At 54.8% G+C, this 27114-nt stretch overlaps 1 protein-coding gene across 11 annotated transcripts in view; it reads left to right on the forward strand.

The window, feature by feature from the left end:
* UXS1 (UDP-glucuronate decarboxylase 1) overlaps positions 1-26669 on the forward strand; it is a 73803-nt gene extending 47134 nt beyond the window's left edge. For 6 of the 11 annotated variants that reach the window (XM_027128680.1, XM_027128681.1, XM_027128685.1 and 3 more), the window contains 9 exons: positions 5359-5463; positions 8173-8232; positions 11035-11156; positions 16748-16984; positions 17386-17429; positions 20879-20939; positions 22955-23012; positions 24911-25014; positions 25850-26669. In XM_027128680.1, coding sequence (XP_026984481.1) covers positions 5359-5463; positions 8173-8232; positions 11035-11156; positions 16748-16984; positions 17386-17429; positions 20879-20939; positions 22955-23012; positions 24911-25014; positions 25850-25981 — 923 coding nt within the window. In that variant the 3' untranslated portion in view covers positions 25982-26669. Of the gene's footprint in view, positions 1-5358; positions 5464-8172; positions 8233-11034; positions 11157-16747; positions 16985-17385; positions 17430-20193; positions 20746-20878; positions 20940-22954; positions 23013-24910; positions 25015-25849 lie in introns of those variants that run through there. The other 5 variants (XM_027128684.1, XM_027128683.1, XR_003437608.1 and 2 more) reach the window with 4 other exon arrangements.
* The last annotated feature ends 445 nt before the right edge of the window (positions 26670-27114 follow it).

The following is a 27114-nucleotide window of genomic DNA, read 5'->3' on the forward strand; positions in this document are numbered from 1 at the left end:
GGACGCGCAGGCTCAGCGGCCATGGCTCATGGGCCCAGCTGCTCCGCGGCATGTGGGATCTTCCCGGACCGGGGCACGAACCCACGTCCCCTGCATCGGCAGGCGGACTCTCAGCCACTGCGCCACCAGGGAAGCCCCATCTGCAGTCTCTTTATGTGACCCAGTTAACACATCTAGGTACTCATAATTCTCCCCTGTGGGTAGAGAAAGTAGCATTTTCTATATTGCTCTGAATCTTGATTTTCTGCTTTCTGTATCCCGGTGATCCTTCTGTATCAGAATTCACGGGGGCCAGCGTGCTGCGGCCACCCCACCCTGGGCCCATCCTCTCCCCAACATAAAAATTACACGCCGAGACCTGCCAGGATGCTGCTTTGAACCTATTTAAGGAAATTATGTGAAAACGGAGAACACGTGTTTGCTTTACTGGTTAGTCTCATTAATTTGCGCTCTTTCAGGCTCATTTCTCGAGGTTCCTCTCTTCCCAGCTGTGGCTCCTGCACTCAGCCTTGTAACTGGGACAGGGCCTCCGGAGGGTCACTTGGCGGCCGACGGCCAGCACGAACGGCCATGCCGTCCTTCGTCCCGCAGCTGGGATGCTTGAACGTCCCGCTCATTTTTGGTGCAGTTCGTGCTTGCAGCTGGCAGGCTCTGAGGGCTCTTCTCCTGGGCTGGAGGGCTCACCTGCTGCTCTGTTAAGTCTCTTCGTAGTTTCCGAGCACCTCTTGTGGCTGATCTTCTACGCTTGTTCTGAAGTTGCCCCTCTCTCCTCGTCGTAATTCCTTCCAGAAGACTCCGTCAGGGACTGGCGCTGTGTCCTCCTGGGACGGGCACTGGAGCTGCTGTCCTTACTGTCGTAGGCAGGACAGCCTCGTAGGAAAGAGGCGCTGCTTAAGTCAATGTAAGGGATGGTCTTACAGGGAGCGTCTTGGTCCTTCCAGCTGCGGTGGGTGGGGACAGCCGCTGGGCTAAGCTGTCAAATGATGGAAAACACGACACACCAGATGGAACGGCCTTCGGCTGAAATAAGCCCCCAGTGTGCAGCCCCCCTCGACACTGGCCGACCCCACTGAGCACTGCTCTCACGTCAGCCTTGCCGTGCAGGGGCTGTTTCCAGTTGCAGGTTTCCTGGGTCTGCCCGGGAGTCTACATTTGCACGTGCTCTAGGCTGCCGTCCTGCAGAGAGCGGGGCCGTGTGCGGATAAAGCGTGAGGAAGGACGCGTGTGGAGCCCTCGCTGAGTCAGGAGGAGGGATTGGGACCCCGAGGTCCGGGCCGCGAGCGGCGACCGCGTGAGGTCCTGACCCGGATCGCACTGGCGGGGGTGAGGGTGCACGCGAGGTTGCTCGTGTTTGAACTGCGCTCTCTGAAGTTGCCCTTCTTCCTCTGTCTTTGATGCCGTTTCCTTTTTTTTCCCACTGTATGTGTTGTCGCCTCAAGTGTGAAACCAGTGGTGAATCCTTTGTGCCAGGAGGGCACAGCCCACACGCCTTGACTGACGCCGTCTGCAGCCCTGCCGGGGGTCTGTGAACCGGGAGGGGTGCTGGGCAGGCTCCACGCCGTGGCCCTCGCTCTGCAGGCCCATCTGGAGCCCAGCGCAGCCCCACTTGCTCAGCAGTGGTGGGGAGTGACGAGGTGTCCCTGGCTGCTGGGACGCCCTGCAGCCCCTGGGCCTTTTAGCAGGTGGGCGGGAACTGATCCAGCCCCTTACCTACAGAGCTGTCAGCTGGAAAAGATAGCTGTCAGCTGAGGTTGACGGGATTCTGTGAGAACTATCTTGTTAATTTACAATTTGCATAGAACTTCTGTTTGTTTGGTTTTTTTTAAATCTGTGTGTCAGCTCCGAAAAATTTCTGGGGGTCAGAAAGCAGTCACAGGATTTTCCTCTTAATTAGATCAACCCCTTCAATGAATTCCCATATGGACAGACTGTAAACCATTTTAAAAGGTTTTGTGTTTTTTTAGTTTCTTGAAAAAGGATTATTCTTTGAACAGCATGGGTTCCATTTTTAAATCAACCCAGTAGTTTTAAAACGTGGTTTTACAAAATACATAAATAATACACATGTAAGTAAAGGTCCAGGGTCTCCCCGCCTGGAGCGTCTGCGGCAGGATGCCAGGGGTCTGGGCACCTTTCATTCAGAAGCTTCCCTGGGGGGCTCTGATTGCAGAGTGAGGACTGAGGAGAATCCTCTACCGGCTGGCAGGGTCGGGGGTAGAAAGTGGGGGAACAAATGCACACACCAGAACTACTCATCTCCACCTCCGCTTTGGTAAAGGCACTGATCCCCTTTTTGCGCTTGCTTTCACTGCTCCTAAGCCTCTTTTTCTGTTTTTACCTTCGTCACCATGTTTAAGTGCACTAACCAGCAGTGTGAAGTACGTTGTTGTGAACTAGAGCCCCAGAACTTTTTCATCCTGCAGAACTGAAACCCTGTACCCACCAAACAGTAAGCCCGTCCCCCAGCCCTGGCGAACTGTCGGTACTCGCTGTCTGTGAACCTGACGGCTCTAGGGACCTCGTGTGCGTAATAGAGTCGTAGAGCATTTGTCTTGTGACCAGCTTATTTCACTTGGAGTAATGTCCTTAAAGTTCATCTGTCTTGTAACGTGTCAGAATTTTCTTCCACTTTAAGACGATAATATTCCACTGTTTGGATTTACCTCATGTTGTTTATTGGTCCATCTGCCTGTGAACACTTGGGCGGCTTCCATGTCTTGGCTGTCGTGAATGATGCTGTCGTGAACATGGGTGTGCAAATATCTCTTTGAGACTCTGCTTTTTAATTCCTTTGGCTGTATACCCAGAAGCGAAATGTCTTATCATATGTTAATTCTATTTTTAACATTTTGAGGAAATGTCATACTGTCTTCCACAGTGGCTGCAGCACTTACATTCCCACCGGCAGCGTACAAGGGTTCCAATTCTCCACATCCTTGACAACAACGTTTGTTACGTTCTGTTCCTGTTTTGTTTTTTTGAAGTAGTCATCTGATGGGTGTGAGGTGATACCCACTGTGGTTTTGATTTGCATGTTTCTGATAAGTGACATTGAGCATTTTTCATACGCTTGTTGGCCATTTGTATATCATCTTTGGAGAACTGTATGTTTAGTGCTTTGCCATTTTTAAATTTGTTATTTATTTTTTGTTCATTTGTAGGAGTTCTTCATATATTCTGGATATTAGCTTATCACATGTGTGATTTGCAAGTATTTTCTCCCATTCTGTAGGTTGCCTTTTTGCTTTGTTGATTGTGCCCTTTGATCTTGGCAGAAAAGTTAAGTTTGACGTAGTCTCATTTGTCTGTTTTTGCGTTGGTTGCCTTTGCTGTTGGTGTCACATCTGAGAAATCTTTGCCAGATTCAGGGTCATGCAGCTTTCCCACTATGTTTTCTTCTAGGAGTTTTATTACTTTAGGTCTTATACTTAGGTACTTAATCCATTTTGAGTTGATTTTTGTGTGTGGTGTAAGATAAGGGTCCAGTCTTATTCTTTTGCATGTGGATATCTAGTTTTCCCAACATCATTTGCTAGAGACTGTCCTTTCTCCATTGAGTGGGTTCAGCACCCTTGTCAGAGATTGTGTGATCATACACAGAAGGGTTTGTTTGTGGGCTGTCTGTTCTGTTCCATTGGTCTTTATGTCTTGATGCCAGTAACACACTGTTTTGTTACTGTAGCTTTGTACTATGTTTTGAAATCAGGAAATGGGAGTCCAACTTTTTTTTTCAAAATTGTTTTGATTATTTAGACTCTTGAGATTCCATATGAATTTTAGGATGAATTTTTTTCTGTTTCTGCAAAAAAAAGGCTGTTGAGATTTTGTTGGAGATGATGTTGCAGAGTATTGTTTTTAAAATAAGAAGACTTAAAAATCCCATCAGGAGTTTGCTGGAAAGCTCTTAGCAAAGCAAGAAGCCACGTCAGTAAACACCCAGAAGACGGGACCTGCAGCCTTGCACATGTATTCTTGCCTCCTGTGGTGTATGGTCCTGGTGTAGGAAAAACTGTAGTTACCAGGTTATACCATGAGTCTGTCTTCACCTAGAACCCCTTCCCAAAGATGCCGTGTGCACAGAACCATCCAGGTCCTGGTGGCTCACGTGTCCTCTGTCCCCCAGACACCCTAAGGCTTGAAAGACCGTGATCGTTGGGGTGAGTTGAGTGGAGACCAAGTCCCCTGCCTGGAATACTAGCCTCTCCTAGTCTGAGGATGAGAAAGCATCGTCCGCTGCTCACCCTGGGGTGGATGTGTCGGGAAACAGCCCCGGGTCCTGGATGGTACTGCAGTGATGCCCACGCCACCCCGGGGGTGACAGAAGACTTTCAGGGGGCCGAGGGTGTGTGATGTGGGGAGGTTGGGCAGTGTTTGGTCGGGGGCTGGTCTCTGCAGAATTCATCATGGGGACTTTTTTTTTTTTTCCAAGTTTGCCTGTTCCACCCATCATCTCTGAAACCTGGCTCCTGAGGTGCCCTGACCTCAAAGGACAGCAGTGGTCCTGGCTGGGAAGAGGATGCGGGGGCAAGGGGACAAAGGGTGGAGGGGCAGGGTCCCTGCAGGCGCTCATGTCGGGGCCGAGCCGTGTGGGAGGGAGGGTCCCACTGGCAGTGGTGTCTCGGACCCCGTCCCCCGGCTGGCCTCAGCGGGGGTGGTTTTCCTTGACTGTAGCGCAGTGGGTGGCATCACAGGCACTGTGTCTGCAGGGACGGCTCCCCCAGGGGACACGGCTGTGCCGGCCTCTGCTGTGGGGCAGGGGTCGCCTGACCCTGGGGAGTGAGGGTCGCAGGCGATGACATTAGAGCGGTTACGTGTGCACCAGGGGAGTCGTGCAGAATCCAAACATTTCACCATTCGTGGCCTTAAAAACCACCCTCCGACTGTCACCTCTGGGTCTGTTGTTTATAATAGCAGCACAAATAAAAACAGAGCAAAAGGCCCTCTTCTCCCAGAGTTCTGTGCACTTTGTGTCAGCTTTGTTTTATAAATTTTAAATGTTGTTTATTAAATATTCATGCTTAACTCTGTCTGAAGAATCAGTCTGCCTTCTGATTTGAGTGCTTTATCTGGGACAGATCTTCTCAGAAAGCAATCAGCTTGGTAATCAGACCGTTTCTGATTAGAGGAGAACAGGCCACGTCAGGGGCCGGCACGTTTCTGTTCCAGATTAATGAGACTTTCTATTTTTGTTTAAAGTTCTTCACATCGTACACATAAACTAGTTTGTAAGAAGAAGGAAACGTGACAACTAGAATTTCAGCGGAAGACACGAACACCTGTGTTACACGGTCTGATTCTTAGGAGTTCAGTCGCTCAGTGTTTTCCGTGGACGTAACAGGTGTGGTTTTGCCCCCACAGTGGACCAGATCTACCACCTGGCGTCTCCAGCCTCGCCGCCCAGCTACATGTACAACCCCATCAAGACGCTGAAGACCAACACCATTGGGACGCTCAACATGCTGGGTGAGTTGTGGCCCCCTCATCTTGCATCTGCTGTCGGGGTGTCTCGGTCCAGCGTCGGTCACTGACTGTTGTGTTCCAGTTTGAGCTTGGTCTTCGGCCGGCGCCCCCCACCCCCCGTCTCCGTCCGGGCCCTCGGTGTGACTTGCTTTGCCATCGGAACTTGTCATGGGGGCGGTAGTGACATCCCCTGGCCCCGAGCGGCCGTCCTCCCCTCCTGCGCTTCCCGGGACTCGTGGCATGTGAGCCTCGGCGGCTCTGATCCGAGACGGGGCGGGTGGACTGAGCCCATGCAGTTCGGGTGCTGCCCCCGGGGGGATGGGGAGAGCGCCCCTCATGGGGTGGTAGAGACTGAGCTCTTGGCTCTGGACTGACCGCAGGACTCGCCCTGGAAGTGGGAGGTGAGGGCGTGAGCACCGTCCCAGGTGCCGCACGTGCAAGTCCACAGACAGCTGGCCTGAGGCCCAGAGTCTGGGCCGTGTACACGTGGGCTTCAGTTCCCACAGGTTTAGAAAACCAGGGGTTTGGGTTAAGTGCAAAGTGGAAGAGAGGAACCACTTGTTTAAATATCAAGTAAAAAGTGGATTTAATAAGGAACATTTACGACAGGTTCCGCTGCGTTTTAGTTGGAGCGAAGCTGGGAGACAGACGTGAAGGGCGGTGGGATGCGCGCTCCGTCTCTTACACTAAGCCCTCGGGGCAGCGGGCTGTGCAGGAAGGGAAGGGTGATTCCTCTGATCCAGAGGCGGCGGCGGCCTGCGGACGGACAGAGCCCGATTGTGCTCACAGGTGCGCCTGGTGGAGATGCCCCGTTCTTGGCACTGCAAGCGCCTGCCCCCCCTCTCCAGCCGCCCAGCCCCTCCTCCACAGAGCCAGCCGCAGTGCGGGAACAGCCTCGTGTGCACGGAGTTCTTTAGAAAGACGACTTGCCTCCCACCCGTCCCGTCCACTGGGGGCGCTCAGATGAGGATTACACTCAGGGGCTTGGCGACCATGGGGGACGGACAGGTTCCCAGAGCAGGCGCCCTGAAGTGCCCTTAGAGCTCCAGGGCGGAGGCTCGGGCTGGGGCTGGAAGCACGAGTGAAGGCGGCCTGGAGGACTGAAGGGGGTGTGGGGAAGGGTCTTCCAGGGGCGACGTGGACAAAGGCTGCAGGGGGACAATGGCCAGGCTGGAAGGAGACCCAGTGGGACTCGGTTTTCTGAGCTGGATGCAGTGTCACTAGCTCTTCCGCACTTGGAGCGGGTCCTCTGAGCCTGGGGGGCCCTCCCTCTGTGGCGTCACCCCCTGCCGGCCCTGAGCGTGGCTGCGTCTTGGTGAAAACTTGTCCAGTTTCAGTGCAAACACCGGCCTCGCCGCAGGAGGGGGCCTCGTGGTGAGGGGTGTTCTGTGACTGTATCCCTGTCAGTATCCTGGCTGTGATGATGTGCTGCTGTTATGCATTGTTACCGTTGGGAAACCGGGCGAAGGGCATCTGTCTGGATTACTTGTAACAACTGCATTTGAATCTACGCTTTTCTCACATTGGAAGTTTAATTAAAAAAAAAAAAAAAGATCTCCGGATCCTTCGGGACTCCCACTGTCTCTGTGCAGCAGTGGGTCTGGCGGGGTCCGTCTGGCCGGCGCCTGTGGGGTGGGAACACGGGAGATGGGCCTGCAGTGCCGTGAGCCTGCAGATTCCACTTCAGCTGCAGCCCCTTTGCCGTTGTCCTCGAGCTCGTCGTGGCGTCTGCACCTTCACCAGCACTCTTCTCTGTTCTTGCTGTGCATCCTCAGGGCTCCCCGCCAGATGCTCCTATGCACTCACGCTGGGACCCTTCTGTCTCGCCCCCCGACACCCCCGGGATGCCCACAGCTGGCGTGCGCCCTGAGCTCTCCCTCTGGTGCACCTGACAGCCCGAGTTGGCCCTCTGCCCTGAGCAGTGCCCGGCGAGTGGCACGGCCGGCCCTGTGGCGTCTGTGCACAGAGGCTCCGTGGGGGAGTTGTTTGGGAAGCAGGGGGTTGAGTGCAGGCAGTGGGTTTCCCTGGGGCAGGGCCTGCTGTGTTGGGACTGTGAGAGCATCTGGAGGACTTACCTGAGCACTGCAGGTGACGATGCTCTAGTCTGTTCTGCATGGAGGGGTGTGAACCCGGGAACGGTTCAGAGCAGGATGAGGATGTGGCCAGTTGCTCTGGAAAAGATGTTCTGGAAGCTGGACTTCAAAGGAGGGAGGGAGGGTGCGGGGCGGAGGTGCCCGGACAGGAGATGGGCTCGGGGGCAGTTGGAGATGCCTGGGGCGTGTGGGGAGTGGGGGCAGGAGGCCGGCCATTGAGGGGGACAGTGAGGGGGGCGCTAAGGTTCGAGGGGCCTTGCCTTCTCCCTGCGGGGGTGGGGCGGAGTTACCTGACGAAATACTGGGTGGTACGTTCGGGCAAAGGAATCTTTATGAAACTCCTCAAGTCATGACTTAGAATAAACCCAGACTCTGCATTTGGCCCTGCTTATAGTTACAAGTGTCCAGCTAAATACTGTGCTTCTGGAGGTCCATTCGTGCTTTCCTTACTATTTTAATTTTGGTTCCAAAGTAGATGCAATAGGAGTGGGTAACTGAAGGTGCACGGGTGATCAGATACAGTTAACGCTAAAAAATGCTTAAAGTGGCTACAGAAATGAGCGTGTGCACACGTGTTTTCCCTGTTCCCCGAAGGTGACGGTGTCCTGTCTCTCTGCAGGGCTGGCAAAGCGAGTCGGAGCCCGTCTGCTCCTGGCCTCCACCTCGGAGGTGTACGGAGGTGAGTGGTTGTCGCTCCGGCGCCCTGGACGGTTGCATCCCATCTCGGGCGCAGAAGGGACCAGTGAGTCTGGACTCCATTTCCAGGAAGGCCCGGCTGGCTCTTGCTCTCCAGCAGATGGCAGCAAGGGCTCCCTCCTCCGGCTGGGGCGAGCCTTTCTCTCCTGCTGAAGGACCACCCCCTGAGGACGGTGTCGTGTCACTTTGCCCGAGAGCACCCGCCACTTACCAATCCACAAAAGTGTCTGCTCCACAGGTGCCCCAGAAGTCAGATCCTTGGGGACTCTGCCAGTTTAGCTGGAGCATTTGCTCCAGTGAGAGCAGGGTCCCCCAACCCCGCCGGGAGCTCAGGGGTCGGCTTCAGAGCCTGCTCGCTGGGGAGACGTGTGCCGGTTGCCTCACCTGTAGGAGGATGGGTTCTGGAAGAGTCTTAAGTAGGTGGAGCCAGAAAACACAGGCGCCTGCTTTGCCCTCCACAGGCCTTGAGGAAGTGAGCGTCCGGAGAGGGCTGAGGACCACGTGTCCACTCATGGGGCTTCCAGCTCAGCCCCGCCTGCTGGGCGCAGGGTTCTGGAGAAATGCTTAGTTGACGCGGCAGAAGCCAGATGCTACTGCGATGCGATTTTCTCCTTGCGTTACTGTCGCGGAAAGGAAGTGAGAAGGCAATGTGGGAAGAGATGCCTTTTAAAAAATAAAAATAAAAAATAATAATAAGGGAACCAGCTGGAAAAAACCTATAGAGGCAGCAGTTCTACTGATGCAGTTCTGCTCTTTGCCACCCCCGTGGGAAGGCAGAGCACCCACCACCCCCTCCCACCTGCTCCCCCTCGGCTCTGGGAGTGGGGCACGCAGGGGGACCTTTATTCCCCGTCCCCCTGCTCCCTGCTTCCAGCCTCTGCAGAGGCCCAGCGGGTCCCCGAGTGGCACTGGGCGGCCCATTGTCACATGTCGCAGCAGCATCGGTGCCGACGCTGTCGGTGCTGCGTCCTTGTCGCCGCCTCAGAGCGCTGGCGGCACCCATCCAGGCCCCTGACGTCTTTCCCCCGCCCCCCCCCCCCGACTCAGCATTGCATCTCTGACGGCAGCTCGCGGTCTTCAGGGCTTGTGACGTCGGGGTAACTCACGGAGGCCCCGCCAGCCCCGGTCTGCAGGCACCCACCTCCTGTGGGTTCCGTGCCTGGTCTGCCGGCCTCCCCGATGCTGAACAGGGGACACAGGGTCCAGACGAGGTGTCCCTCTGCACCCTCGCTTCTGTCGTAGCAAGGTGGTTTTGTGTGTCGTGAACCTCGGGCTTGTCCGCCCGGACAGTACCAGTCGAGGGGTGGTGCCTGTGCCCACCCTTCTCTTTCTGGTCCTTTGCCATGTTCAGGGTCTCCCTCTGGGAGTCCAGCTTGCCCAGCCCTTGGCAGAAATCCCTGAAGAGGTCTCGCGTCACCAGCACATCCACATGAAGTCCCGTCACTGGTTTTCTTCTCTCGGGGCCTATTTGTCTCTGAGCTGTTCTGCTTCTCAGGGAACTTTAAGCACAGCGGCAGCTGCAGAAGTCTGGGTCCTGTCCTGTCCCGGCTCACGTCCCGTCATGCCCACGAGCTTCAGCTCTGACATAAGCAGAAAGGAATTGTAACTTGGGGCTGGTGAACCTTATCCAGGTTTCTTGGCAAAGATTTATGCATTTTATAGCATAGTTGTGTAAAATTCCTGCTGTACCGGATAAATCAGGTATTAATTGATTCCAAAAATGCACTTGTGTTAAAAAAAAAAAAAAAAAAAGAATTTGTAACTAGGAACTTCCCTGGTGGTGCAGTGGTTAGGAAGCTGCCTGCCAATGCAGGGGACGGGGGTTCCAGCCCTGGTCCGGGAAGATCCCACACTCTGCAGAGCAACTAAGCCCGTGAGCCACAACTACTGAGCCTGTGCTCTAGAGCCCATGAGCCACAACTACTGAGCTCACGTGCCACAACTACTGAAGCCCGTGTGCCTAGAGCCCGTGCTCTGCAACAAGAGAAGCCACTGCAATGAGAAGCCCGTGCACCGCAAGGAAGAGTAGCCCCCGCTCGCCGCAACTAGAGAAAGCCCACGCCCAGCAACGAAGACCCAACGCGGCCAAAAAAGAGTCAAGATAATATTTTTAAAAGTAATAATCTGTGACTAGGTGTCTTTAGATAGTCCATTCCTCTGGTACATCTTAAAGTGTGACTGATTTACACACCAAAAAAACAGGCGTTGGGAAGTGTACAACGCGTGCTGGGGAAAGAGCTCTTTGCATTGCATTCTCGTGCTTAGAGGACCAGGGCCGACCAGGTCCCCAGGTGTGTCACTGAGGCTGTCAGGTGGTTCTGGTGACAGCACAGGTGAAAGCCATTCTGTTCCAGAGAGAGGCTCTTAAAATGTTTTCAATAAATCCATGCTTTATAAAATTCTATATTTTATAAACGTGAAATTGGACCCTATGTCTTTTCACATAGATGTTTAATTTAGTCTGTATAGTAATCTAAAAGTTAAGAACAGTTTACAGGAGGGGGGAGACTTAAAATCGAGAGACTTTGCTCTTTTAATTAATTTTTTTTCCTGTAAAAACTGTCATCACTGATACGAGCGGTCAGAATAGCGTGTCCTGCTGGACTAGAGGTGGACCGAGGGGCGCTGAAGGTGCTCCTCTGATAGGTATCTCTCCAGGTGAGATGTTCACCTTGGTCTTTCCCAAGCTCCCTTTTGCAGCATCAGTATCCACTGTTCGTAAAGTGTATGAACGTGAACAAAGGGAGACTCTGACAGCACTTCCTTCTTGTCCCCCCCCCCGCAGACCCTGAAGTCCACCCTCAAACCGAGGATTACTGGGGCCACGTGAATCCCATAGGACCCCGCGCCTGCTACGACGAAGGCAAGCGCGTCGCCGAGACCATGTGCTATGCCTACATGAAGCAGGTATGCAACCCGCTGCGGGGCTGGCGGCGTAGACAGGCCTGCGCTGGAATGAAGTGCCGTGACCGGCCCTGCCCGGGGGTGGGCGTTGCCCCCGTTTGGGGCCTGCCTGTGGATCTCTCCAGGTTACAGATTCGCTCACCCCCACGCTGGGGCAGGTGGAGCCGACAGCCGAGAGCTCCCCACTGTCTACTCCGGAGACGTGACCCATCGGTCACAGGGCCCTGTCCTGCCTGCCTGAGGGCTGTGCAGGGGCCAGTCAGACGTCCAGATGGGGCCCAGCCAGGCCATCCACTGTGCTTGCCCGGCTCTGGGACCCTCACAGACACGCCCTTGGAGGGACGTGTAAGTGAATAACCGTGGACGGGGGTGGTACCACGACAGGCTGCTGACAGAGGCGTGGTGGCCACACTCTGGGACTCAGAGACGAGCAAGCGTCCATATCCTGGAGCAGCCCTCTCAGGCCGGGGGTTCCTCCTGCCGGCCAGCTCGCAGGTCAGCTGGCCACGGGCTCTGTGTGATGGGGAACCCTGCCTGGGCACCCAGTGCTGAGAGCTCACGGCTGGGCTGGGGGCACTGAGCGCCTTGTTTGTTTTTTGGAGGGCAGCCGGCAGAGACTTTTTTCTCTTATATTTTTAATGAAATACCAGTATGACGACCACAGAATAACCCTGTGCTGAGGTAGGTATTGGTGTTTAGGTTTCTCTGCCTTAGCTCTCGGCCAGGAGCAGAACTGGTTGTTTTCTAAGCCACTTTGGGCAGTTGGCTTGTAGTATCCATTTATTTTAATCAGTTCTAGAAAAGACAAACTATATCAGTTTGGAGCCGGGAATATCTTGACCTAAAAGTTGAATGAGATGGTCTCCCAGGTACACAGAACAGCCTCTGTGTATGTTGGTGCCTAAGAAAACTAACTCGAGTGTGTGAGGGGACAGAAATCAGTAGGGTTCTCGGCTGTCTGCTCTCAGTCTGTGGGTGTATTTCTTAGTGAGTTTTTGTGTAGTTAAAGCTGGCGGGCAAGTAGGACATTTTTTATTGAACTTTTAGTTCTTACTAAGTGATGAGCAGTATAAATAATGTTGTAAGTATTCATATTACCTAAGGTATGAGCTCATGATAACTATGGTGTTTAGTAACAGTGTGGCCAACATTTATTGAGCACTGACTGGATGCCAGGACCCAGGGTGTGGGTTCCACTGCGCATGTGCTGACCCGGGATCCGTAAGTGCCGTCCAGCTCGTGAGCGCAGGATCACAGCTCCCTCCACACCTGGGGAATGTCAGCATTGGCATTTCTGCTCACACAGGTCTGGGAGAGGCACGCATAGATGGTGCTCCCCATAATGTATCCTCTAGGAGCCCTGTGTGCGGCTGGCCGGCTGTGGCCGTCGGGAGGGTGTCGCCTGCTGCAGAATGCCTCTGCTGCGGGGGCCGTCTGCCTGGGCTTCCCACCAGGGACCCCAGCAGATGATGTCACCTGTGTGCAAAAGTCACCTGGTGGTTAGGGTGACAGTGGGCTTCTCACGGGGGACAGTGCACAGACTGCTCCCTGTCACAGTGTCACGTCCAAGGGTTGCTTTCGGATACAGGCTCAGCACCTTTTGAGAAGCTCGGGTCTAGGCCAGCAGCACTGTGTAACCTGTGGGTTCTGCTCAGCACACCTGCCCCACGAATCCCGTCTGCCCAGGTGAGCAGTGCCGTCGGGCATCTGGAAATGCACCGTGGAAGGCCTGCCCCTGTGGCCTTGGAGGCAGGTGTGGGTCCTGCTCTCCCCACAGTCCCTCATGCACTCCTGCTGGCTGGCCCTTAGGTCCAGGAGTGACCGTGCCTCTGGCCCTGTGGCTGGCGGCGTCCTCTCTGGTTCTGGTGGCTGCAAGGCCAGTGGGCTGATGCAGGACAGCAGGGCTGGGCGCCTGGGCCTGGGTGGAGGTCCCTGTGGTCTCGCCTGGTTCTGAGTGGCCTTGAAGAAGGCCCAGCGTGAGCTTCAAAGCTCGCATGCCTTGTTATTCATGTTACACGTGCTGTGCTCCCTTCCAGGGAGAGCTGTGGTCCGAGACTGTGACCGCGGCTGGGTCTACACAGTGTACCTGTGCTTGCTGTCCCTCGTTTGTCCGAGCCGTGCTGAGGGGAGGGAGCCATGGGCATCTTCTCTCTCTGTCCACAGGGCAGACACCACACAGTTGAGGGGTGTCGGGATTCTCGTACTGCAGGTTGCTTTGCCAGGATAGAAAAGAAGAAAACACAGATAAGCAAGAAGGAAAAAATATTACCACCCACGGTCCCATTCAGAGATAAACGGAAGGGAAAAATAGAGCAGTTCTTTCACTTGGGATTTTATATTAGCTGCGGCAGGGGTGAGTCAGAGCCCCTCCTGCCACGCTGGGCTGGCCCCTGTGGGCACAGCCCGGTCTGGGGCAGATCAGACCATCTTTGGAGTTCAAACAGCAAAGCAACTGATGTTCAGTATTCCAGCTCTCCTGCTTCAAAACTTTGGGTGTTAGTTTTTGCTATCTGGAGGCAAATGAAAAAATAATGGCCAGTAAAATGATGAACCAGGTGGAATAGAATGCCTTTGGTGTATTTTTAGTTAATTTAATTTTTTTTAATACATAAAGGCATGTCCCCTCTTAAGTATAAATCATCATTTTATTGAAAAGACCATAGATGGTATGTGGATATATCTTTCTCTGAATTAATCTAATATATAAGGATAGAGAATATAAACAAGATAAATCCAGGGATGAAGACACATTTTATAAAAGATTTTAAAGGATTCTCTTCTGGGTTTGTTGTAGTGAATTAAATATCCTAAAATGTATTCAAAATAGAATTTGATTTCCCAGGAAAATCTATCGCAGGTACATTGCAGGGCACGTTTCCTACATAAAGAGGGGCTCCCTGGACTCTTCTTCCAGGGGGTGGATTGAGCTGGCAGTCGGGATCAAAGGGCATCGCATCTTTCAGGAACACTTTGAACTTGTCAGAGAAGAAGTTACGTTGGGCTGGTCCGTGCCCTTGGACGTGGTGGTTTTGTAAACGTGCAGACTTGTCCAGAAGGCTGCGGTCGGCGCTTGTGCGCTTCGGAGCTCACGGCCCCGCCTGCGTCTGAGCCTCCCCCACGGGGCTGGGTCTGCGAACCAGGCCGCCGTTCCTAAAAACACAGACCGCAGAGCAGAAAGACAGGAAACTCAGAAACCGTCTGGTCCAGGGCCTTGAGGGTGTGGTTTTGTTTTATTTTCTGGCATCAGAATGCTTAAAATTAAATGCCTGGGATGCGTGTTATACCTTAGTTAACGAAGTGTTCAGCAACTGGCTGAAGGACGTCAAATGTCCAGTGAGCGGGGTTCACCCCAAGGGGCTGATCAAGCCCATGGCCTGGAACCCCCAGTGCAGGCCTGTTTCTGGTGCCCCCTCCCCGCTGGCCGTGCGCTGAGCCTGGGCGTGGCCTGGGCCTAGTGACCACTCTGGTCTGAATGTTAAGGGTCTGGCGGGACCGTTGAGGGCAGTTACCAGGCAGGCATCCCCCGTCCCCAAACCTGTGTGGCCTCCCTCTGCCGCCACCCAGCGTGAACGGACACTTCCCGCACCTTCGGGCATCTTACTCAGCAGCTGAGCTCTGCCTGTTGTAATGGCCTCGGTCTCATCCCCAGGCGGGGAGCGGACCCCACGAAGGTATGTTTATGAGAGGCCGGGGGGAATCGTGTGGTTCAGCCTTCGGGGCTGCGTGACCCCCTTCCTTTAGGGATGGCATGTCCTTCTGCTGGGGGCCTGCCGTCTCTGGGGGCTTCCCGCCCTGTGTGTCCTGCTCCCTGCAGGCGAACGTGTCCTGGGCGCCTCCCTCAGGGCAGGCCTGGCACAGCGGAGAGGGTGTGAACGAGTTTGAGAGCTGGGGCTCCTGGGAAGCACGCGTCAGCGCACCTGATAGTCGGGAGGAGCTGCCCGTCCCCTGAGGCCCCGGACCCAGGCGGACAGGTCACACAGCCAGGTCCCTCTGTGCTGCAGTTCACGTGTGCAGAGCCCAGCGTTCCTGGGGGCGGGGGAGGGAGCAAAGCACAGCCCCCCAAGCGCCCTGCCGGCACGTGGCCTGACCGCTGTGAATGTGCTGAGCTTTTCCTCTCTTGGAATAAAGCCACCTTCACCCACTTTGGATTTTCTCATCTTGACAAGTAAATGCAGGCGGACACTTGGGAGCTGTTTTCTAGTGAGAGCTGTTTTCTAGTGAGAGCAGCATCTCTGCTCGTCCCTGCCCCACCCCCCGTCGCTGAAATGCTCCCTGGTCAGTTCAGTAGAGAGCAGGGTTGGTTTATGCCCGGACCTGGAATTGCAGCTCACATCGTAGGCCTAGGAGTCTGAATGCCCTTGGGAAGGCTTGATGGTGCATTGCTGGGGCTTGGCAGAAATGTGGCAGCTCCGGTTTCTGAAAGCTAACTGCGCTGGGTCCACACCTGCCAGCCACTGCACGCTGGCACACGTGGAGGCCTAGATGAGGCCGCTGGGGGCGGAGGCGGCTGGCAGCTCCAGCCACTGGGAGGCCTGCTGGGGCCCTAGGGATGCCGCAGCCCATGGCCGTCCACTCGCCGTACTTACAGTGGAGAAATTCTGTGCTAAATCAGCCCCATCAGCTACGGGTCCCTCAGGTTCCCAGCCTGCCCCGGCTCCGGTACGTAGAGTCAGGAAAGAACTGTACCGACTAGCAGGACCCCGGCAGCAGCTAAGCTGTCATCACCGGGCCTGTGCTGAGGCTGACTTGTACGTGAGCCCCGCCCGCTCCCGCTCTCCCGGTGAGGAGAGACCGACGGCACGGCCTGGCCACTGAGCCCTGGGGCTCACAGCCCACCCCACCAGCCCTCTGACACCCGGAGATGCGCGTCTGTTGCCTGATGGGTGATGGATTGCTGTAAGAGTCCGCTGATTCAGAGTGTGATGGAAACATTTAACTTTTTATCACTGACAAAGCAGTCTGTGAAATTGATAATTAAGATAGTTTGCAGAAGGCTTTCGGGGTGTAATAAAATATACTTTCCTTGACTACGTGTTTGAAAATATGCTTTCCCCAATTACAAAAGTAAGAGATGTTTATTGTAATAACAATAGAAACATTAAAAGTACAAGAGGGCAAGTCTGGGAAGGTCTGGAACGCCCGTTTTTGTGAACAATGTACGTTGGCGTCTTCCCGGGCTGTTTAGCTGTACGTAGCCTGTGTCAGGTGCCAGATTGCCTTTGGTTTTTCACTGAACGGATGAGTTTTCCAGCAGAACAGACTGGGGAATGTAGTAGGTACAGTGTAGCCTTTTCGGAACCCTCACCTGCCCCTCCTTTCCCAGGACAAAGTGCTCTCTTGTTTTTCTTCAAATCAGCTATTAAACATTCACTAACATTTACATCTCTGTTGAGTGATAAATTTATACAAAATATTATGTGAAAGAGATGCATAGCACGGTCCTAGTTAAGTAGAACTTATTTACTGGGGAAATGTACCCCATCATTAACCCCTTGCACTGTTGAACTGTCTCTCAGGTTTCTGCAGCACGTTTCATGCTGTGGGCCTCAAGGTGGTGGGAATCGGGGCTCACGTGAGTTTGGTGTAACTTGCAGCCTCCAGATTTGATTACAGAGAACAGAGCATCTCATCAGGACGGAAAAGCACCTGTGTCTGGAAGGAAGAGCAGAGGTACCTGTGGGGCGCCGGGCTCACCCTCTTCTGTGTTGCAGGAAGGCGTGGAGGTGCGCGTGGCCAGGATCTTCAACACTTTCGGACCCCGAATGCACATGAACGACGGCCGGGTGGTCAGCAACTTCATCCTGCAGGCGCTGCAGGGGGAGCCGCTCACGGTGGGTGGCGGGTGGGCGTGGTGGTGGGGCTGCCCTGAAGTCAGAAGTCCCCGCTGCCCTTGGAGGGAGGGAGGGAGGGAGGGGGCGGTGCGTGGAGGGAACACACGGGAGCCGCGACCCTGCACGGGGCCCAGGTCACCCTGCTCCCTGAGCTGCAGACACTCTGGTGCCTCGGGCTCAGGGCCTGCCTGCAGAGGCCTCTCCCGCCGTGCTCTTGGCCCATGACTGTGCCCGGGGGCGCCTCTGTCCACAGGGCGCCTCAGGGTGCCCCTGGGTGAGGCCCCGGGCCTGGCGCAGCTGGACCCTGGGGTTGTCAGGGCTGAGGTCAGGCTACGCCCCTGGTGGTTGAAGGCTCCCGTGCAGTCCGCGGTTCCGGGACCCTCCGTGTGGTGTCCCCGCAGGTGTACGGATCCGGGTCGCAGACAAGGGCCTTCCAGTACGTCAGGTAAGACCCCCAGGCGGGCGAGGGCCGTCCAGTCCCAGCTGGGTCACTTGTTCGTTTTGCTGTTTTCATTCCGGTGAAGCAGCTGGGTTGACGGTTAGTTCTGCTCATCCCGTGGGCGCCCCCCATCCCGGTTCTCTGCCACTAGAGGTCGGATGTGCTGGTCTCCTGCTGCCACCTAGTGTCTTGTCGGCCAAGCTGCCGGCCCCGAGGGTCACCCAGGGCCTCCAGTTCGGGCCAGTGAGGTGCCGGCCTCAGGCTTGCAGCACGCCTGCAGATGCCGAAATCAGACCCTTTAGATGTGCCTTCTGGGGTGGACAAGGTTGTCATCATTAAGAAGGTCAGGTGGCCTAATGCTGACAAATTTTGTGCCCGAACTAAATGTAGATAAAGGTAATTAAGATCTTGGTTGAACGGTCTCACAGGGTCACATTCACTGATTTCTTGGTAGCCCTCCTCAGTCGAGTCTGTCGTCGGCCAGTTCGGTTGGTGGCAAGTTTTAAAGTGCGGTTTGGTTCTGAGAGAAGAGTTATTATATGAGCAGTTACATCTACCAAAATACGTCCCACGTGGCACAGTGGTGAATTCTGCATAGGTCTGTGGTGTCCTGAATCATTGGAAAATCTAGTTGTGTGTTTTGGGACTGTATATTTGCACTTTTCAGTACAAATACCCTGGAGTGCCTGTCCATCAGAAAATGCTGTCCCTGGGGCCTGCGGCCACCCCAGGGATGCTGTCGGACGAAGTGGTGGCAGGTCTTGGGGGGCTCCCACCCCACCTCGGCCCCAGCAACACACCAATTTTTTCCTGGTTTAAAAGAAAAAAAAAAATTAAACACAACCACTGTAGATTTTTTTTTTTCCTGCAAGTGTTTGTGGATTTTCACATTTAGCCCAAAAGAAAGCTGAGTAAGTGTCTTAAAATGAACAGTGGTTTTTCTCTCCCCATCGGTTAGTATCTTGCCCAGCAGGGCAAAAGCCTGGGACCGTCACGTCACTGGCCCACTTTGTTGCCCAAATAGTCTAAGAAGGGATTCAGCCAGGAGCTAGCCGGCCTGTTCTCATGTCAGAGCACTTCACTCGGGAGCCGTGCGCTGCAAGGAAGCAATTGCGGCCCATGTCTGTGTGGGGACCGTGCTCCTGGGATCCTGCGCTCGGGTACCATCTTCTCATCGTGACACGTGTCCACCCCGCCTGCCCTCACCCGGCCCCCGTGTGCGCCCTTTCTCGAAGTGTGGGGGGGGTCTTGACGTCTTAGTCGCGTTGAATCTCCTCCAATGGCCTCATCAAGGCCCCTAGCCTCCTCCAGCCTTACCACCTCGTGGAGTATTCCAGAGACCGTGCAGTGAAAGGGGCATCAGTTTCAACCCGTTTTTACTATTTCAAAGGCATCAGATACAGAATTCATTTAAAGTAGCCTCTCAGGTGCTTGCTTTTTGCTGGTGATTAAAATCCTTTAAGCATCGAGTGATGCGCGGGCTGCATTCCATCCCCGACAGGACGTGCCTCGCTGGCCGGCCTGCACGGTCCACGCGCCCCGTCACCCACCCAGATGCCAGGGTGCAGCCTGGAAGGGACCTCAGTGGAGTCACTAGAAGTGGTGTTGGGGGCCCTTCGGGCAAACCCTCTCTCCGTGAGGCCGCGCCGTCTGGTCTCACATCTCGAGGTAGTGGGCTCTGACGTGCTGAGGCTCCCCGACGTCACCAGACTCAGGGAAGGCGCTTTCCCGGCTTTCGCGCTCCATTGTTCGAGGCTTGGCCCAGAGAGTTAACTTGCCAACGCTGGGCTGTTTTAAACAAGCTATTTTGTAGAAACTGAGGCTCTTTTACTTCACAGTTAAAAATGCACGATGTTCGGATCTGTACTTACTGAACTAAATTACCCATTTCCAAAATCCACAGTTGCCCTGCGGTAGCGTTGCACCGTTTCTGGGTGACCGTTGCGGTCTCTGGGTGGCGTGTGTGCTGACATCCTGGCATAACCGTGCTTGGTGCTCTCGTGGCCAGGTTACGTCCTCACCCCATCACGGAGGCGTGCTGTGTTGTCTTAAAAAGTCACTTTGTCAGAATGACACTTTTAAAGAGCTTCAGGTTAAATGGATGTGATCTGTGCACTTTTGGCCTTAAAAGTTGCCAGTTTTTTTGCATGAAAGATGCATGCCCCTCCCCCCCAGGATGATTACATAAGTGTCCGTCACCTTCCAGCTTAATATGGACCCCCCCCATTAAAAATGTTTGTGGATGCTACTGAATGGCACATTTTAACGTCTTTTCCAAATATGCAGAGACGTGTGCTGTCAGAGGATGTGTTGGGATGTGGTCGTTAACGGCTATAGTGATGAAGGGATTTTTGCCAGTTTCTAGAAGCGAGGAATCATCTCAAGTCAGCGGTTCTTTGCATCTGTGCTTGATCCGTGAGAGCAGAGCGGACTTTAGGCGTGTTCCTATAAAATGCCCATTGGTTGTAAGCAAAAACCCAGAAAATCATTTGTTTGCTAAATAACCCCACCCCCACCCCCAGATTGTTTCTCAGTGAAAAGGAAAGGAAAACCTGAGGTTTTCTTTTGGAAGTTTGGCACAGTAACCTGCTCCTTGCTGGTTATGGTGGAGGAGGGAAGAGGGTTCCAGGCGGCCGCATTTGCATCCCCGGAGCAGAAAGAACCCTCACAGCCTCGTGAGACACAGCTGGTGAAAGTGACTTATGACTTCTAGTAAAACGCTCGCGTAGCAGCCAGGTGTCATTTTTATGAAGTCACTTTTTTTTGACAGAACCACCCTTTAACGCTTCTGAAAATAAGAACCAAACGTTGGTAAGCGGAAAATTTGCCTCTTGACCGTCACCCTCACGGCCCACTCGCTCACCATCCGTCTGCAACACCCAGACGCCCCCGCCCGTCCCATCCGGGTGTGGGGGTTCCTGGGGGGAGGTGAGGGGCCGGAGGTCCAGGGAGCTGGTTTCAACACTCAGGGCTGTCTGGCTTTCTCTGTGATTTGCCAGTAGGAGACTTACATACTGGAGTTCTTCCATTGCAGGAGACCTTATTTTTAAAAAAACCATCTGCTTTTCCATATGGGCCGACTACCTGGGTTCCCGTTAAACATGGACTTTCCTCAGAAACTTGCATAAACGCCATCTTTTTTGGGGTGTGTGCCTACTTTATTTTCATTTTTTAATTGCCGAAGGACTTCAGAAATATACAAAGTAGGGAACTCAGCCCTATCTCCTGCTCAGCCATCTGCCTCCACCCTCCCACAGAAGGCAGATCCCAGACGCCACATCATCCCATCTGCAAACACTGGAGCATCCTCTGCGCCCTCTAGGTGCAGGGTTTTATTTTGACGTCCAGTCTCCCGTGGGGGTTTTGGTTTCCTTCCGGGAGGTGGCCGGCTTGTGTCCGGTGCTCGGCACCTGCGGGCCTCGGCGGGCACCTGAGCGGCCTCCCCTCTCTTCCAGCGACCTGGTGAACGGCCTCGTGGCACTCATGAACAGCAACGTCAGCAGCCCCGTCAACCTGGTGAGTCCCTCCCTCTGCCCCCTCCCTCCCCAGCAGGCGGCTTCCTGCCTGGCTCATTCCCCGGCAGCACGCTTAGGGCACGTGCCTGTGTGTCGCTTGCCCAACGCTAGAGGAAGATCCACGGAATAGAACAAAACGAGTCCACAAAGAAGATCTGGGACACGTGGCTGAGCCACGTGATAAACTAACCCCGCTCCACCCACCGGAAGGGCCAGGTCTAGAAATGCGTGAGGCCTTCAGTGGCTGGAGGTGACGTTCTGGGTGTCCTTTGTCCATCACTGAATGTGCAGTTGGGCTCGATAAGGCTTGCTTTCCGGGGCTGTAGAAGATGGCGTGGCTAAGCCAGTTTCCCTCACTGTCAACGTCTGCGAGCGCCCAGACCCCCTTCGTGCCGCTTCCTCCCGCACTTCCTGCAGCGCAGACACTCCCGGGAGGGAGCAGAACCGGCCTGATCTCTGATCCGGCCTCGCTCACTCTTGGCGCTGGAGGAGGTGTTTCTCTGCAGAGCAGTTTGTCCTGTCTTCGGCCGGTTCTCCCTGGCAGAACGTTTTTCCTTCTGTTTAGAGGTAAAACCTCATCCTGTGTGTGCCCGCCCACTGTCCTGCCTTCTCCATGGGCACCCCCCCCCCCCCCCCCCCCCGCCAGAGCTGGTCTATTCCCCTGTGATGTGACAGCTTCCCCAGGACTTCCCCAGTCTCCTCTCCAGCTCTTCCAGGGATCAGGTTGGGCTAGAGCCCTCGGACCCTTTTGGTCACTGTCTCCTGAATGGTTTCATTCCACCCCGTTTAAAATGCGAGGTGTCCAGTGTAGACTGCCCGTCATTCTAGACGGCCCACTTCTGCCGATGGCAGCTGACCCGAGCCCCTCCCCTCTCACCACCTCCGTCTCCTCGGCCACCTCCCCTCCCTAGGAGGGGCTAAGCTCACAGGTGTGGGCGTGCCTGCTAATTTCTTGAAAGCACTTCACTTGCAAACCGTTCCTTGTACTTTTCTTCATGACCGGCAGTCTGAAGCACGCTCTGGAACGTTCATTTCTCCTGGGTTGGGCGGGAGTTCCTACCAACAGCAAAGGAGAGGTCACTCCCTGTGGGACCTTTGACCAATTTATGGGTCCCGGCGGCCGCAAGCACCCAGCCAGCGCTGTTTTCATGCATTTTCAAAGGAACAGGGGGTTAAACAGCATAAGCCGTGTCTCGTGAATCCTCACTTCATTTTGAGCCTTCACCGCCCTTACCCTGTGTTTTCACTTCTCGCCCTTCCCAGTGTGCGTCCTAGTGGTCGCCCCAAGCAGCCACTCCCCGCTTTAGTGCCGCGTCGTTCTCGCCTCTTTGCACAGGGCCGTGCTGGAGGGTCTGACTCCGGTAGAAACCTGTCTTGTTTCAGGGGCGTGTCTGCCGGTAGCCCCGGGGTGCTCATAATTAGGCCTAGGGTCCCTTCCTGCCTCTTTTACCTTTGGTCTCAGATGAAACCAGGAGATTGGGGATGAAGAGTGGTGGGACGTACGGTTGCCAGACTTCATGGTGCGCTCTCACGGGACGGGACGAGCAGGCTCGGGGAGGGGAGGGGCTGTGGCTGCTGGAAGGTACCATGGCAGGAAGAGGAGGAGGGGCGCCCAAAGTAAGCCCGCCATAGAGCCACATCCTGTCTCTCGCACCGGCTGCCCAGGGCCCCCCTGCGAGCGCGTTTCGCGTCTGTTGGGACTCCTGTCCAGGCTCACGCGTCTTCATCACCGAGGGGGTGAGCACGGCGCCCCCAGGGGCAAGAGTGTCCTGGGAGAGCTGAGCTCGCAGAACCAGGCTTTCCTGTAGAGCGACACCGAGCCTACAGTACCCTTGCGTCTGGAAACCGTCCCGTGCCTGGGCCAGGGGACGCAGCGCCCTGATGCGCCGCTACACAGGCGGGCGTCTGCTGACCCTGCCCCCGCCCCCCGGCGTCGGGGACGGCGCGCATGTGGTGCGGGAGGGCGTGGAGTCGCCGTTGCGTTTACACCTCTAACCAGAGACCTTTCTTCCTTAGGGGAACCCGGAAGAACATACGATCCTGGAATTCGCTGAGCTAATTAAAAACCTCGTTGGTAAGTAGGACAGAGGCCTTCCTACGTGTGACCGACCGCGCTTACCCTGTCGGTTAATAACGCCCCTCCTGGACGGTGGGTAATTAAGACACGCTAATCGAATTGGATGAAAAGCAGAACTTGATCAGGAGGGCCTCACCGTTTTGTGATTCTAAGTGACAGAAAGGTGAAGGGGTGCGGGGAGGGGCCCAGCTTTGTTCACCCTTGTAACAAGGTCTGTGTGGAGCAGAAATGGTACGTCTGACCTCTGTGCTCGAGACGTGATTGGGGCCGGCAGTTCTGCCCAGGTGACCACTGTCTGGTTCCGGATGCCAGCTGGGCCGAGCACAGGATTTCAGGGAGTGGGAGAGCGACACTGGGGCTTGTGTGATTCTGGTGGAATCCGGTGGCGAGTTTTAGGTCCCATGTGCAGTTCTGGCCAACCTGGCCACGGGGTGTTGCAGGCAGTGTGGATACTGGGCGTGGCCCCCGAGAGGGCGTGCTCTTAAGCCACGAGCAGTCTGCGTCTTCAGCCAGCTGTGGGCTGCCAGTGTCCACGGGCTATGCCCTTGGTCACACGGTCAGGTTCCTGGGGCTCGGGTTGGGGGGTGTCTGCTTCCCAGGTTTGATCAAGAAATCAGTGTGCAGACACAACTAGACTGGAGTGGGGTTGGCTAGGCCAGGCGAGCGTGATGGGGGCCTGTCTAGACCCTGCACCTAGCAGGCTGGATTCTCTGCAGTTGTCCTTCCTGCCCCTGTCCAGCCCGGACAGTCGGCCAGGACAGGGGATGGTCCTGCTGAGATGAAAACCACAGCATCTTCATCCCCATCAGGCACTTGTTAGAAATGCAGAGTCACACACCCTGCCCGCGTCTCCCGGGTCAGAATCCGTGTTTGGCGACTCCTCAGGCGCTCGTGCTCACGTTGAGGTTGGGAAGCTTGTCCGGAGCCTGGGTGGATGGCTGTGTAACACATCGACCCAGACCCCTGGCTTCAGGCGGCAGCTGTTTTATTCGCTCCAGATTCTGGGACCAGGGCTGGGGGCTCCCTCTGCAGGCCTGGCCAGTAGTTACTGGGCTGGCTTCGATCTGTTGGTCCTAGGAAGCTGGAGCAGCCGGGCTTCTGTCCTTCTGCTTGAGGTTTGTCCAGCAGGGTGGCTCTGGCAGGGCGTAGGTGGCAGGGCCTCGTAAGGTGTCAGGCTGGGCTGGCCGACGGTCACTCCCTGGCACTCTGCCCGTTAGACGGGCTGAAGGGAGCCTGGCTGCAGGGCATGAACACCTGAGGGGGGCTCGTCGGGGCATCAGGGTCACAGCCCCCCCCCCGGTGGCAGTGGGCACGCGGCTGTGCTGCTGAGGGGGATGGTATGCGTTGGGCCTGCCCTCTCCTTCCCCTTGGGGTGGCGCAGGCTGGTGTCCTGCCCTTGCCAAGTGCTGTGTGGCCAGCAGCACGGTCCCCGGGGGCGGGGAGCTGACTTGGGACACAGCCCTCCATCTGCACCTGTGTACCTGCGCTGGTGGGCCAGCAGCACGGTCCCCGGGGGTAGGAGGGGGCAAGGTGACTTGGGACCCAGCACTCCATCTGCACCTGTATCCCTGTGCAGGTGGGCCAGCAGCACGGTCCCCGGGCGGGGTGAGGGCGACGTGACTTGGGACACAGCACTCCATCTACACTTGTGTACCTGCGCTGGTGGGCCAGCAGCACCGTCCTGGGGGTAGGAGGGGGCGAGATGACTTGGGACAAAGCCCTCTGTGTGTACCTGCGCTGGTGGGCCAGCAGCACATTCCTGGGGGGGGTGAGGTGACTTAGGACACAGCACTCCATCTGCACCTGTATACCTGCGATGGTGGGCCTCGCCTTCGATGTATGTGGAGAGTCGCATCCCAGTGGTTCCTGATTCTCACCTTTTTTCAACAACACAGGCAGCGGGAGTGAAATTCAGTTTCTCTCTGAAGCCCAGGATGACCCCCAGAAAAGGAAACCAGACATCAAGAAAGCAAAGCTGATGCTGGGGTGGGAGCCAGTGGTAAGTGGGGGGGGTGGCTCCACCCCTGCACTGTGTTCCCTGGGGGTGCTGCCACGTGGGGTGGCCCCAGCAGTGTTCTCTCCAGGGCCACATGGTGCTTGTAGCCTGTGTCCCTTGTTCTCTGTTAACAGGGAATGGCTTGGCCCCAGGTAGCCCTGCATTGCCTCTGTTCACTCAGCCAGGGTGTCATGGCTGTGCAGGGCCGGCCACGATGCCCATGATGTGGGCGAGCCCATCCACCCCAGTTCCCACGCAGGTGGAGCAGGGTGGGAGTGTGAGAGGCTGAAGGGTAACGGTGGGCCTCCCCTCCTTTCTGTTGCCCTTGGAGTCCATCAGGCTAGGTGGTGTGGCCTCGCCAGGCTCGGGCTGCCTGTCCCCCAGGCAGACAGTTCCTCCTCCCCCCGCCCCGAGGCTGGGCGTGGCTGGTGCATTCCTTTCCTACAGGTCTCAGTCTAGAGGTCATGTCCGCAGAGAGGACATGGGCAGCTGATTCGGTTTCCGTTTCCTGTTTGCTGCAGGGCAGCTCTAAATTATGAGGGTCCCCAGGGGTGAAAGTACAGAGAGTAAGTGTCACCCAGAGAATCAGGCATGTGGATTGGATACGGATGCTTCCACGCATCTTCCTCCTCTGAGAGGAAGGGCGCGTGTGGGCATTATTTTAAGGGTGCCTTTTGTGACTGATTCAAACTGGAACAGAGTCCCAACCTGCAGGAGGAAGTGTGGGTCTCTGGGGCTGCAGCTCCTTCAAGTGCAGCCTGTCAGGGTGCACAGCACAGGCGCAGACAGCTTCGGGGGACCCGGCCGCGCCCCTCATTCTCGCTCTCTCTTTAAATAGGTCCCACTGGAGGAAGGGTTAAACAAAGCAATTCACTACTTCCGGAAAGAACTCGAGTACCAGGCGAATAATCAGTACATCCCCAAACCAAAGCCCGCAAGAATAAAAAAAGGACGGACGCGCCATACCTGAAAACCTCGCCTTTCGGGACGGGAGATGCCCTGTTTCACACTTGAGGAGATGTATTTTTCTTTTTTTTAAAGAAAGACTTAAACAGGTATCATGAAGAACAAACTGGAATTCATTCTGAAGCTTGCTTTAAGAAATGGATGTGCCTAAAAACTCCCCTAAAAGAACTGCAGATTTTGCCTTGCACTTTTTAAATCTTTTTATGTAAAATAGCATTGATGCATCTCTGCGTATTTTCAAATTTTTTACCTTGCCGTGAGAGCCTATGTCGTGACTGTCATCGACAGTTTTATTTACTGGTTTCTTTGTGAAGCTGAAAAGGAACATTAAATGGGGTGATTAAATGCCGATTTATTTATAAAGTGGGTACTAATAAACGAGACGTTATACTATGCACAGAGGAGAAAAAGCAGCCCAGCAGTGTTGTCAGGTAGGTGGGGGGCGCACCGCATTAATTCTCGGGCAGATAAAATTCTGTTTGAGGGCTTCATGTTTCTTCTAATTCAGGATTTTTCCAAGGTCTAGTTTTTAGTTGCAGACTTGACTTTGAAATGTTTCTGTTGGTTATCACAATGCAGGATATTTGAAATCAATCACTACTGTGTTGTGCTGCACCTGGTGGGGGTGGGAAGCTAACATATTCTTGGTTAACAGTGGTTAAATATGCTATTTTAATAAAATATTGAAACTCTCAGTTTTAAAATATTGAAACTCTCAGTTTTAAAGGTTGGCTTTCTGCTTTGCATGGTGCATCATCGGATGGCTAAGAAAAATATTAGGATGGCTAAGAAAAATATTAGAGAATTTTAAAGAAATGTCTGTTAACTGTCGAGGTTGGTGTATATGTAACTTGATGAGTGGATAGTGGAAACATTTCGGTGCTGCTGGGGCTGAATCTGTGCAAACGGTGTTCACTGCAGTGGGGAGAGATTTTCAGGTCTCACCCAGGGTTAGAATCATTGTGTGTCCTTCCCTGGAAGCACGGAGCAGATGGAGAAAAGGAAGTGTCATTAGTGACCTGTGGAGTAGAAACTGAGAGCTTTCATTTTCACTAAGAATTCTTTCAAGGTTTAGTGGTAGGGCTTACTGGTAGGGTTTTGGGGGTTTTTTTGCGGTACGCGGGCCTCTCCCGTTAC

Source organism: Aethalodelphis obliquidens, unplaced genomic scaffold (genome assembly GCF_003676395.1).
Source record: "Aethalodelphis obliquidens isolate GAN/ISIS:26980383/991018 unplaced genomic scaffold, ASM367639v1 scaffold35, whole genome shotgun sequence".
Taxonomy (NCBI): Eukaryota; Metazoa; Chordata; class Mammalia; order Artiodactyla; family Delphinidae; genus Aethalodelphis; species Aethalodelphis obliquidens.